Below are 13338 nucleotides of genomic sequence, written 5' to 3' on the forward strand. Positions count from 1 at the left end.
CCTCCAGCATTCATTACTTTCCTTTGCTGTCATGTTAGCCAATCTGTTAGGTGTGAAGTGATACCTCAGAGTTGCTTTGATTTGCATCTCTCTGATTATAAGAGATGTAGAGCACTTTTTCATGTGCTTATTAATGGTTTTGATTTCTTTGGCTGAGAACTGCCTGTTCATGTCCCTTGCCCATTTATCAATTGGAGAATGGCTTGATTTTTTTGTACAATTGATTTAACTCTTTGTAAATTTGAGTAATTAAAGCTTTGTCAGAGGTTTTTATGAAGATTACTTCCCAATTTGTTGATTTCCTTCTGATTTTAGTTACATTGGTTTTGTTTGTACAAAAGCTTTTTAATTTGGTGTATTCCAAATTATTTATTTTGCATTTTGTGACTCTTTCTAAGTCTTGCTTGGTTTTAAAATCTTTCCCTTCCCAAAGGTCTGACATGTATACTATTCTGTGTTCGCCTAATTTTCTTATAGTTTCCTTCTTTATGTTCAAGTCAGTCACCCATTTTGAATTTATCTTGGTGTAGGGTGTGAAGTTTTGATCTAAACCTAATCTTTCCCACACGGTCCTCCAATTTTCCCAGCAGTTTTTATGAAATAGTGTATTTTTATTCCAAAAGCTGTGTTCTCTGGGTTTGTCGTCCCTCTCTTCCTTCTTAATGATACTACAGTTCTCTGGCACCTCTGCTCCAAACTTTGGAGTGAATTTTTGATGCTGTCTCTGCTCCTTAATCCTACATATCCTGTAGCCAATTGAATCTGTCAGATCTCTTTTAATCTTCTTTTCTTTACTATTCCTATTCTTGATAGCTTGATTCAGGCTCCCATCACCTCAAACTTTGTCAATAGTTTTATTTCCTTTCTTTACTGTTCCTCTTTCCTCATATGCTCTATATCTTTTGATGCCACACATAGTGGTTACATTAGTTTACCTAATATGCAGGTTCTTGGATTGCAAAGCTAAATTTCTAAGAAATAGCTCTAATGACTCTTTTGCCTATAAAATAAAGACTAAGCATTCAACTGGATAGTCAAGGCTTTCCACATTTTGGTTTCAGTTTCTATTTTCATTTTACCATACTAGCCTTCATCTACTTTATACTTAAGAACCAGAATTAGCCAGATCCCTTTTTTCCTTCCCTAATGTCAATCAATTATTCAGCAAATATTTACTAATTACTTACCTTGAGAGAGGCATTGTGCTGAGGGATCAGGATTCAATGGATCTTATATTCTAATAGGAGAGAAAATATGTATGTATGTGTAATGAGATACAGAGTAGATATAAGGTAACTTTAGAGGTGAAGGGACTAGCTCCTTAAGGAAACTTGACAGGATTCTTCTAGAAGATGGCATATGAATTGAGTGTTTAAAGAATTCAGGGAGTCTAAGGCATTGGTAAAGTGGGAAAACATTCCAGGCATAAGGATATTAATGCAAAGATACAGTACCTGGGGTTTATTAGAAAAGAAGGTAGTCAGTATGACTGGATTCTAGAATATGTAAAACTTACATATTAAGAATTCAGGGAAGGGACCTGTTTGTGAGAAGCTTTAATTTCAGAGGGGTTTATATTTTATCTTAGAGGTAAAAGTGAGCCACTGGAGTTTGTTGCAGTGGTGGTGGTGGTGGGTCAATCCTGACTTTAGAACAATTAGTTTGTCAGCTTTTTGGAGAATAGGGGTAAGACTTTGAGGCAAGGAAACGTATTTTGGGAAGGCATTTCAAAGATTAAGTAAGCTAGAAATACTGTGGGACTATAAATTACATCAGCTATGTAAGAATTTAAATTTTAGGTTTTATGCTAAATATGAGAATTCTGTAGTATTGTGGTCATTGATTTAAAGATGTTATAACTTAAGTCAAAATAACTTTTAGTAGCTTTATTTACAAAGAGGTGGAAAGAGAGAAAGTGGGGAAAATGTAAGAAGAAAGTAGAGAATTATCTAACCTATCACCCTAAATATTGCTCTGGTATGGGACTCAGCACTGGCAGGTTTTCACCATGTCCCTTGTCCCCATGTGGATTTTCCAGTGGTGTCTTCAGCAAAGGTTCTACAATGCAGCATCCTCCAGGAAAGGAAGGCCTCTCTGAAACCAATCTCTCCAGAAGCCCGGAAAGGAGGGCCAGCTTCTCACCCAGATCTCCAATGCAGTGTCTCAGAAGAAGTCCTCCAAAGAAGTAGTCCAAAGCCAAGGTCCAAAAGTCAAAGGTCCCCTGGACAGGAAATTCGGGACTTTTTATAGTCCTTTTTCCACGACACTTCCTGTTCCTTCCTCCACTTTATGGCAACCAATTGCAGTCTTTCAGTTTGTATAGTACTGCCCAAGGGGTGGTCAGTGGCCTCTGGGGTTGTCACCCACTGGTAAATGACTTGTGAACTCTCCTACTTAGTGACTAGTAAAGGTAATTTAAAAGTTGCTGATTGAAAGTTTGATTCACTCTTCACAGGTAATATTGAATATGTTGGGTGAATGAGTATAAAGAGTTGAGATTATATTTGTGGGGTTGATTGAAATTGTTGTGGTGCCCTTGCATTGAACTAAGGGAAGTTCAGAAGCTGGGTATGTTTCAGGAGAGTGTAGATAATAAGTTCTGCTTTGGACATACTGAGTTTGAGATAACTTGGGGCCATCTTTTTTTTTTTTTAAGTTTTCAATAGGTAATTGATGATACAGGACTGGAGCTAAGGACAGAGTCTAGAGCTGGATATATACATCTGAGAGTCATCTGCATAAGAATAATAATAGAACCCACACAAGGTGAAGGGATGAACAAATTAGAAAGTATAGAGGGGATATAGAAGACCTAGAACAGCTTTGTTAGCATTCATAGTAGGTTTGATATAGATGAAAATACATGAAAAAAAGACAGAGAAGTGATCTGACCAGTAAAACTTTTTTGGGAGAAGACCCCGTCAAATTTTATTGAATATTGTGTTTCAGATATATTTACTGGACATAATTGTTGAACCAGTTTGTTAAATAAATCAGACAGGAAAAATGAAAATATTTGTGTCAGAAAAGTTTTCATTTAGTCAATTTAATATTCTTGTCAGCATAACAATATTAATAGGACTTCTGCCTTGCTATATTAATATGGCAGCTATTAAAGGGAGATTCTACTTGTGTTCTTTAATGTCAGGTAATGTTGCTACATTTACCATCATGAAGTTGGAATCCTCTGGAACAGTGATTCTTAAACTTTTTTGTTCCACAGTACAGAAGCCTATTGATCATCTATCTCACTCTAACCCACTCCCACTTATCACTATGTTTAACACTTTACCAGGAATAATAGAAAAGGATCTGGGGGGAAATTAGGTGACTCAGTAGATTGAGAGCCAGGCCTGGAGCTGGGGAGGTCTTCTGTTCAAATGTCACCTCAGACACTTTCTGAGTGATCCTGAACAAGTCATTTAACCCCCATTGCCTGGCCCTTCCTTTCTACTCTTCTGCCATTAAACCAATATGTATTGATTCTAAGATGGAAGATAACAGTTTAAAAAAATAAAATAGTATTTCATCAAAAGCAAATAAGTGATATAATAAGAATTTTTACCAAAAAAAAGTATAAAATTTGTAATTGTGTAGGAAAGATAGCATTTAGGATATAAAGTATACAGAAGTGATGTTTCTTCCCTTACATGTAAGTTCAACAGGTAGTGTAACCTTAATAAGAGTTTTGTTGAATTAAATTTAATAGATTACTGGCCTGAGAATTAGGAGACCCAGAATGTAGTCCTCTCTGCCACTAACAAGTTAGTCATAATCATATTGGGCATGTTGCATAATCAAGTGGATAGATAGATTGAATTTTTCAGGCCCTTCTAACCCTAAAATTTTATGGTTTCTTTGAGTGATGCCATACTTATATCATGAAGTGGGAATGAAAAATTATAAATTTATAGTATTAGTTTCTTTAAGATTCTAAATAAACCAAAGGAACATTGTGTGTGTGTGTGTGTGTGTGTGTGTGTGTGTGTGTGTTGGTAGGAACAATTTATAAATAGGCATAGTTAAGGTCTTCAGGATGGCAATATGTGGAAAGCTACCCACATTGATGAGATCACAGACCCTTCAAAACATAATAAAGGAAATTATCTGGAAAAATTCTCATGTCTGGTGGACAGTTGACAATTTTTTTTTAATTGTACTAGTAAAAGAGGGCAATAGGAGATAAAATCATAATTGGAAGAGAGGACTATATGTCTGTGCTATTTGATAAATGATAGTATATACTAAAGTAAAGTTCTAAGCCAAATCTAGCAAGGTTATGTCAGTGACCATATTTACAACTCTTATTAGTATGCTTTAGTACCTTGGATTTGATGATGAAAAACATTAACACATGGATAGAGGATTGAATTCAGAGTGAGGAAGACAGAGGGTCATGGTTTACCTATTGACACACAATGCTTGTGTGACCAAAGATAACTCTGGGCAACTCTCAGAAGACTTAAGTTGCTGAATATTTGCCTATCTGCATTGGTGAAGAGAGTTTATTTACTAGAAATCCCCTACACCAATGAAATTTTAGGTCTAGATGGACAAAACAATACACATGCTTTAATAAATTTTGAAAGTTTGAAAGCATTTCTATTGATTTGAATAATGTCTCAAACTGCTGTCCAGTTATAAAAATTTAAGAACAGGAGACAGAGTAAAGAACAGGAATCTAGTTAACTGTTTTAATAATCAATAAAGAAACAAAACTAATTACTTATATTTTTTGTTTTAGATCTCTTTGGTGAATAACTTTTTAAAGTTTGGGTTAAATGAACTTAAACTATGCTTCCGAGTAAGGCTCACTAAATACCTCTATGAGGAATATCTCCAGTAAGTGATAATCTATTTTTCTCTTTTTCTTTTAAGATAATCTACAGTTATGTCTATTTTATATCAGTAAAAAACTAATTGAGGTTTGTTTTTATTGTATTTCTTAAGAAAAATATTTTCAGGGACAGCATCATGTAGAATGCTATATTATATTAGTATTCTGCCAAGAGTCAGGAGACTCCAGTGCTGTATCCAACCTCCTACTATCCAGCTGTGTGACCTTGGTCATGTTAGTCCACCTTTCTTGGCCTCAGTTTTTCCTTATCTATAAAATGAATGGATTAGATTAGATCATCTCCAAGGCCTTCTCAGATTCCAGCATTGGTTTTCTTTAGTTCTATTCAAGTTTGGGAAAAGAAAGCGTTTTTGCTTTTTAATATTATTAAGTCTTTGTCTTCCTATCGTTTCAGAGCTTTTACATATTATAAAATGGGAAATCTGGATAATAGAATAGCTAATCCAGACCAGCTGCTTACACAAGATGTGGAAAAGTTTTGTAACAGTGTAGTTGATCTGTACTCAAACCTTAGTAAGGTAAGTTTCTGAAATAAATTTTAAACTTTGTAATTTCTATTGTTAAGCTATGTAGTTTTTATAGAACTTAATGTTCTATATCAGCATATTAGTATGTAAATGTTTTCATGTGACACATTGGTAGTAAGATGAAATCACCATATAATGAATTTTAAGTTAAAATTTGAACTAATGTTTAATCCTTTTATTTTGACTTTTAAAAACACAGTTTTTAAGGGTTTTTTTGGTACACATTTAAGATATTTTTGTTTCTTATAGATTTTTACCTTCCAGTTGATTCATAACTCAACTTTTTAGAAGCTATTTTCAAAACTATTAAAATTTTGTAATTTGAGCTCTTGGAATTATATATCGCCCATAAAATATTAGCCATATTCACTTTTGTATGCCAGCTTTCTTGCTTTCATTCTTTTAGCTATTACCCAAGGTTAGGATTTAGCATTAATGCTGTAACTTCTTTGATGGGGTACACCTTCTCTTTATACTAATTTTCAATTTTCTTTGTCAAAACACTGTTTTAACCCTGTCAATCAATATATAATAACCACATAATTCTCCTCTTAATTATGTGATAATACTATAAGGACAGCTGTGTGGCACAGTGTTTAGATTGCTCAGGCTAGTCTGGTAGACTTGAATTCAAATCCAGCATTGGACATTTATTAGCTATATTACCCTGGGCAAATCACTTAACTCAGGTTGCCTCAGTTTCTTCATCTGTAAAATGAGCTGGAGAAGAAATCTTTACCAAGAAAACCCCAAATAATGTAATGAAGAGCAAACACTAATGAAATTTACTCAACAGCAATATAATTCTATAATGAATAAAAGATTAGTTTCAAAACCCTGTATCACTTATTATACTGTTTAATTCCATTCAAGTGAACTATCCTTACTTATCTTCCATCTAATCCTAGTCTACCACCTCTCTGAGTCATTTAAACCTGTTTGTCATCCCTCAGCAACAGCAGCAGCAAATATTTACACATTTGTTACCACTTGGATTATTGCAGGGGAAAACTTTTAGCAGATTTATTATAACCAAGTGTACTTTTTTTTGGTCTTGGATAAGAAAGTAGAACATATCTAATTCCTCTTCAAATATCCCTTCAAATATTTGAAGTTGGCTATCATATCCCTAGAAAATTTCTTCTTAAATTAAGTATCCACAGATTTTTCATTATAATTTTCAAAATCATATCAAAAGATTTTGAGGCCCTTTCTCATCTCTTTATTTCTGTATACAGCTTACTTACATCCATCATAGATCATGGCATTCCAATTTGACTGGGCTAGAATGTAGCTTTTTTGGTTGACATTTTACTTTTGACTTATTTTGAGCTTGTAGTTTACCAAACTTCCCAAGTCTTTTTCAGAAGAACTGCTATCTTACCATTTTTCTTCTATCTTGTTCTTGTGAAGTTGATTTTTTGAACCAAAGTGTAAGTTGTATACCAAATCTTACTAAATTCCATCTTTTTAGATTCAGTCCAAATAATATATATTAACTGTTTCTACCAGTTCTTCATTAATTGGTGATTTAATAAGCATACTCTGTTATAAATAAAAATTAATCTAATGGCTTATTATCAGATTTATAAGCATTTATTAGTAAAGGGAAAGGAATAGATAGGGGGGAGAGAGAGATCTCAGCCTTTCTAACTTTAGAGATAAGTCTGATTCTCCATTTAGCTGGCTCAGGCTACTGCTTGCCAGAGATGAGATAAGGAAATGCTCAGAATGGCCAGCCCAGAGACAGGCTCTGGGGCTGCTGAATTCCTTGACTATTCCTAGAACTGATAGTTTCAGGTGGCTGCCTAACTACAGATTCTTGGTGACCCAAACTTTAGCTATCCCTCTATGCCAGGGGTGAAGAGAACAGGCTGGACTGGGCCACCTCTCCTCCTGCTGTTCTGGAGTGGGAAGAAAAGGGAGAGGCCTCACTCGTGCTAGCATTTGTTTGTGGTAGTACCTTCTACAATGCCTCCCATCACCAAACATATTCTTGTTAGTGCAATTTTTTTCCCTGAGTTAACAATGAGTTGTTGAATCTTTAGAACATTAAAAAACAGAATAAAAACTAAAAAAAAAAATTGTGCTGAAGCCAAGTGAGAGAACAAAAGCCCAGAGACCATTCATTCAAAGGCAGAAGCAAAAAAGACCCACCCTTCTTCCCTTGCTCGCTTTTTAAATACTCTAGCTCTTTTGTGGCAACTTTGCATCTGGCATAAAGATGCTGACGCCACCATCAGGCCATCTGGTTGTCAGATACCATGAGGGTCTGAGGAATCCAAGTCTCCTAAATAATTTACTTTACACATATCTTTTTGCAAGTCATTAATAAACTATTCAGTAGCTTAGGATCAAGCATAGGTCACTGGGACACTGAAAGGTTGCCTTTCAAGTCGATTATATGTCCATCTGTTCATCTAGCCAATTTTGAATCCACCTAACTATTCTTTTGTCGCGTTCATATCTCTTTTACTTGTCCTCATGAGAGACTTTTGTCAGATACCACTAATACCATGCAAAAATATAAAGTAAGCTATCTATAGAGTAGTTCCTTGATCTACCAGTTTAGTAACTTGAAAAAAGAGATAAGGTCAGTCTGGCATGACTTGTTTTTGCTTAAGTTGTGCTGGCTCTTTGGTATCACTTTTGTAGATATTAGTGAACTATCATTTTAATAGTGCAATCTGGATTTTAGTAATATGTTCTAGAATTTTTTTTCCAGTAAAACTGAAGCAGATATCTTGCTTCAAAGTGGCAAAAATGAGGACTGGAATTCAGGGCTTCTGATTCTTGGGCTAAATCTGTTTATATCATAATATATTTGGGTCTTAATTAAACTATCAAATTGTCGTTCCTCACAATAAAAATGTTAATAAATTTAACATTTTTCTCCGTGAGTGGAGATTCAATCTTTAATACATCTTGTTTTATCTTCTCTTATTACATGGTAATTTTCATAAGCACAGGGAATATATTACTGAATATTGAATATACAGTACTGTAATTCCTTTCCTTATTGTAGTTTTTTACATATTGGATTGCTATATATGTTGACAGTTCATATTGAATGCTAAATAAAACTAGTTATTTTCTTAATTTTTCAGCTACTAATCTGGATAATATGAATCCTAATGATATTTTTATTTTGCAGCCATTTTTAGACATAGTTTTATATATCTTCAAGTTAACAAGTGCAATTGGAGCTCAGGTAAGTTTGAGTTGTGACCTAATATATTACTTATAGTATTTTATTATGCATTCCTAATGGTCAAAATAAATGAATGTATATTTCAGAGTATCTAGATTGAACCCAGGGAGTGTAATGTGGTAGGGATAAAAACTTAATAGTAACCCTGTGGTGCTATAGTTATAAAGGTCCTCTAATTTAACTTTGAGTGCTCTAAAACCATGAACCAAATACAAGGTTAAACTTTTTTAAGTTCGTAAGAACCAGGAACACTTATGACCAAGAGTAGCTGTTTTATTAGAGTAACCTGAATAAAGATTTTGAGGGTAATCCTATAGCTATGAGAATTTCAAATGATGAATTTGTAATGTTACATGTTGAATCTTTCCAAATGGTTTTCAGAGTCTTTTAGAACATTAAAAACATTTGGCCTGTCCTTTACCAGAAGGACAGCTTGCTTAGCTTTTACATCCTGGCCTCATTCATTGTTCTTTGTACTGTTTAATAGAATGAACTTTTGATCACTGAAGAATTCAACATTAAAGTTTAGCTTTAATTAGCTCTTTATGTATTGACATTGGGTCAAAAGAAATAATAAACTAATAGATCCCATAAAATTTTATTGGTTTGCTTGTTTGTCATCCACAGGAATACTAAGAATGAAATCTTGAATCCCATTTAGACTTTACTTTTTTCTTTTCAATTCCTTGCTTTCCCTGGAGAATATATTTAATTGCTTTCTCTTCAGCATAAGAACTTTTAGTAGCCATTAAAATAAAAAAAAAATTTATATTACATTTCCCACTTATCTCTCTTAGAGAACTGTACCTTATAATAAAAAAATGAAAAAAGTCTAAATTATATGTAATGCAGTCTTCCACATTTCTGATTAGGCCTCATTGTACAAAGAAGTGAGGAGAGATACTTTCTTTGGGATCATTGTTTATTTTAATTTCACAGTTTTGTGTTTTGATTAGTTTCTGTTTTTTATTAGTTTATTGTTACTTTTTCATTTACGTTGTTGTAGTCATATTATGCTGTTTTCCTGGTTGTGTTTATTTCATTTTGCTTCCATTCCATATGTCTTTCCCTATTTTACATTTTCCTTCTGTTTCTTGCAGTAGAGTAACATTGCCTTATATTCAGGTAGCATAATTTGCTTAGCTATCCCCAGTCAATGGGCATCTTAGAAATTGTTAGTGGAAAACATGTCTACTTAGAACCTATATTTTTGCGTGCATTTATATGATTTTTAAGGTGAAAAATATGAACTTGAAAAATACCTTTTTGGGGGATATAGATTAAGTATTTAGCTTTTAGCATAAACATGAATAACTCAAGATTTCAGTTTTCAACAAAAATTAACAATTATTGTTTTATTCTTAATATATAATTACAAATTTATTTAGTCATCATTGGTAGTAACCAGATTTGTGCAGTAGCTTTCTTTTAATGAAAGTAACATGGTTTATTTTGGTGCTTATATTTTTCCCCTGAAAATTACAGGGGCCAGCTAGTATGATGGCCTATTTGGTTGTCTCAGGATTTTTCCTGACTCGCCTCAGGAGACCCATTGGCAAGATGACAATGACTGAACAGAAATATGAAGGAGAATATAGATATGTCAATTCTCGGCTCATCACAAACAGGTAAATAAAATTTGGCTAAAAATATAATATAAATGCATTTTTACAAATGTAGTTAGGGAAAAAAGCCCAAGACTAAAATGACTGATAAACCATGTATTAAAAATAGAAAAAAATCTGACCTCATACACTTCCTAACTGTGTGACCTTGGGCAAGTCACTTAAGCCTAGCCTAACCTCACCTACTGCTTTCTGACTTGGAACTGATACTTAGTATTGATTCTAAGATAGAAGGTAAGGGTTTAAAAAGGAATGGAAAAAAAAATTTAGCCTATTTTGAGATTTTAGTGAACTTTCCAGATTTTCTAGTACTTACTTTTTAATTTGTAGTGCTCCTGACAGCAGCTTCATTAGTTTAAATAATAAAAGCTGTTTTTTATTTCTTAAATTATATCAAATTAACATGCATATACTTATATGCCAGAAACTGTGCTAAATACTGAATACATAAATATAACAGTTCTAGCTCTCAATGCATTTACATTATTATGGAGGAAGCCAATGCATAAAAGCATAAAAAGTGTTGAGAAGGGTCTGGAAAGTAGAGGTTCCCAGGCAGGGTGCAAACATTTATTAAAAAAGACTTTTTATTTTTTTCCATATAAGAGAAAGAGGTTGAATTTGGGAGGTGATTTGCGAAATGATTGGCTCTAAGTATGTCAGCAGTTTGTCTCATTTTGAGAAGTAAATACTTTTGGTTTAGGAATAAATATCACATAAATGTGTTTCCTTATCTAGGGTTAGAGATGCATTGGAGGCATAGATTGCGTTGTACACCAGGGGAAATAGAAAGGAAATAAAATTAGGCTTTTGTTTTGGGATGGACAAAGCTGGCTTTTTTTTTTAACACAATGTGATTAAAATTTGTGGGAAATAGTTTTCTTAACATTATTTCAAATGGAACATTGATTGAATATCCAAACAAATTCAGAAACTATGGACATTTATCTTGGAAACTTAATCTAATATTTAAGTAGTACAATTTACCAATTTTAATTAGACTTTGGTAAAAATTTACTGTTACCATTAGTACCTCTTCTTGAAAGAAAAAAAAAATGTTGGTTTAGTAATTTAAAATGCTATCAATGTCCCTGATTTAATAAAAAGGGCAAAAACCATATTGAAGCACATTTTAATGATGGTGTTTCATCTGGGACTATTTTGAAATTTTTGAAGTCAGGCCAGCCACAATAACATGAAATTTGCTTACATAAACCAGGAGTTAAGATCCTTACCATTATGTTGGACAAATTGTCAGGGTGGGACTCAGACAATAGTTATATAGAAATGTATTATTTTTGTTAATAGGTAAGAGTTCAGTCATTTTTCACAAAAGCCAATATCAAATTAAACTGTCATTGAAATGATAGTTATATACTGTATAAACTCTCTTTAGGTATAGGAGATATATTTAAATTCACTCATACTGTGGTCTTTCTTGGATTGAGAATATATATTAATGCTCCATTTTTTTCTTTAATAGTGAAGAAATTGCCTTTTACAATGGGAATAAAAAAGAAAAGCAAACAATTCATTCAGTCTTTCGTAAGCTGGTAAGGGAAAAAAACCTGATTTCATTTATTTATTTATTTTAAGTTTAGAATATTTTTCCATCATTCCACGATTCTCCTCCAGTTCCACTGGGTTATACATATATCATTGTTCAAAACCTATTTCCATGTTATTCATATTTGCAGTAGAATGATCCTTTAACATCAAAACCCTAATCACATTCCTATTGCACTACGTGATTGATCATATATTTTTCTAATGCATTTCTTGTTCCACAGTTCTTTCTCTGGATGTGGATAGTGTTCTTTCTCATAAATTCCTCTGGATTGTCCTGGATCATTGCATTGCTGCTAGTAGAGAAGTCCATTACATTAGATTGTACCACAGTGTATCAGTCTCTCTGTACAATGTTTTCCTGGTTCTGCTCCTTTCACTCTGCATCAATTCCTGGAGATCTTTCCAATTCACATGGAATTCCTCCAGTTCATTATTCCTTTCAGCATCATGATATTCCATGTGGTGGATTTATTAAAAGAAAAATTTTATTACTTTGGAATTAATATGTTATGACATGGATAATTCAATAGATCTGCAGTCATCAGGATTTTTGTGACTAGTCCTTTTAGCAGTATAGATTGCATTCCATATTCACATCTTTAAAACTCTTGTCCATTTGCTCCCATTTATTATCCAGTTGTTTGGAAATGGAGATTTATCCAGAATGTTGGGGTCTTCCTCTAGGTACCTCTTAACATTGTGTGAATACAAGTGGAATAGAGAGCCTCCCTAGAAATTATCCCATATTATCTACAAATGGCTGGTATCTCTTTTGCAGGAATATATTTTTAGGATGAGACATTTTAAGCCATATTTCTCACAGAGTCCTTCATTAGTAATGTGTTTACAGCCTAAATCTTCCCCATATTGAGCCTCTCCTTTTCTCTTTAGCTTTGGTACTTGGTGATCTTTAGCTTTGGTACTTCAGAGATTGTGGCAGTCTTTGATTGAAAAACCACACAGCATCATAAAAGAATATTGTTAAAACTTTGAGCCATTGTTTCAAAGAGGTTGTTTGGAACAATTAAAGCACTTATGCAGTATCCCCAGGACCTTCTGTCTCTCCCTAATTCAGTACTTGGCCTAGCTCATCGTCATATCACTGTTTCTGGCCAAAATACAAATAGTCACACACACACAAACACACAAACACATATATTTATATATATACAGTAAAGAGTAACTTCAGATTTTAAATTGGTGAATGCCAGACAACAAGAAAATCAGGCCACAGATGTTTAAATCATTTTTTAATCAGCAATCTGCATTTAGTTAGAACATCATTATCATAGAATCACAGCATTTCAAAAATGGAAGGAATCTCAGAGACCCATCTTGTGCAATACTAAAGCAGTCTTGCTCAAATTAGATTCAACAAGTAGTAATTCTGTTTTTGCCCATGAGTGCTCCTTGGATCATGGATTTGGAGCTAGAAAGGACCTTAAATGTCATCTGATCTAACACTGCCTCCAAACCCCCTTGTCAATGAGAAATTTAGTTCCTAAGATCACACAGTAGGTGACAAAGCCAGGAATTGAATGTGGGTCT

The 13338-nt window shown here is 33.6% G+C and overlaps 1 protein-coding gene across 4 annotated transcripts in view; it reads left to right on the plus strand.

Moving 5' to 3' along the window:
* Positions 1-13338, plus strand: part of ABCD3 (ATP binding cassette subfamily D member 3) — a 130721-nt gene that overhangs the window by 97778 nt on the left and 19605 nt on the right. For all 4 annotated transcript variants that reach the window (XM_056819110.1, XM_056819111.1, XM_007485000.3 and 1 more), the window contains 5 exons: positions 4745-4842; positions 5253-5376; positions 8540-8596; positions 10082-10224; positions 11705-11774. In XM_056819110.1, coding sequence (XP_056675088.1) covers positions 4745-4842; positions 5253-5376; positions 8540-8596; positions 10082-10224; positions 11705-11774 — 492 coding nt within the window. The remainder of the gene's footprint in view (positions 1-4744; positions 4843-5252; positions 5377-8539; positions 8597-10081; positions 10225-11704; positions 11775-13338) is intronic.

The sequence above is a fragment of the Monodelphis domestica genome, chromosome 2, assembly GCF_027887165.1.
Source record: "Monodelphis domestica isolate mMonDom1 chromosome 2, mMonDom1.pri, whole genome shotgun sequence".
Classification (NCBI taxonomy): domain Eukaryota; kingdom Metazoa; phylum Chordata; class Mammalia; order Didelphimorphia; family Didelphidae; genus Monodelphis; species Monodelphis domestica.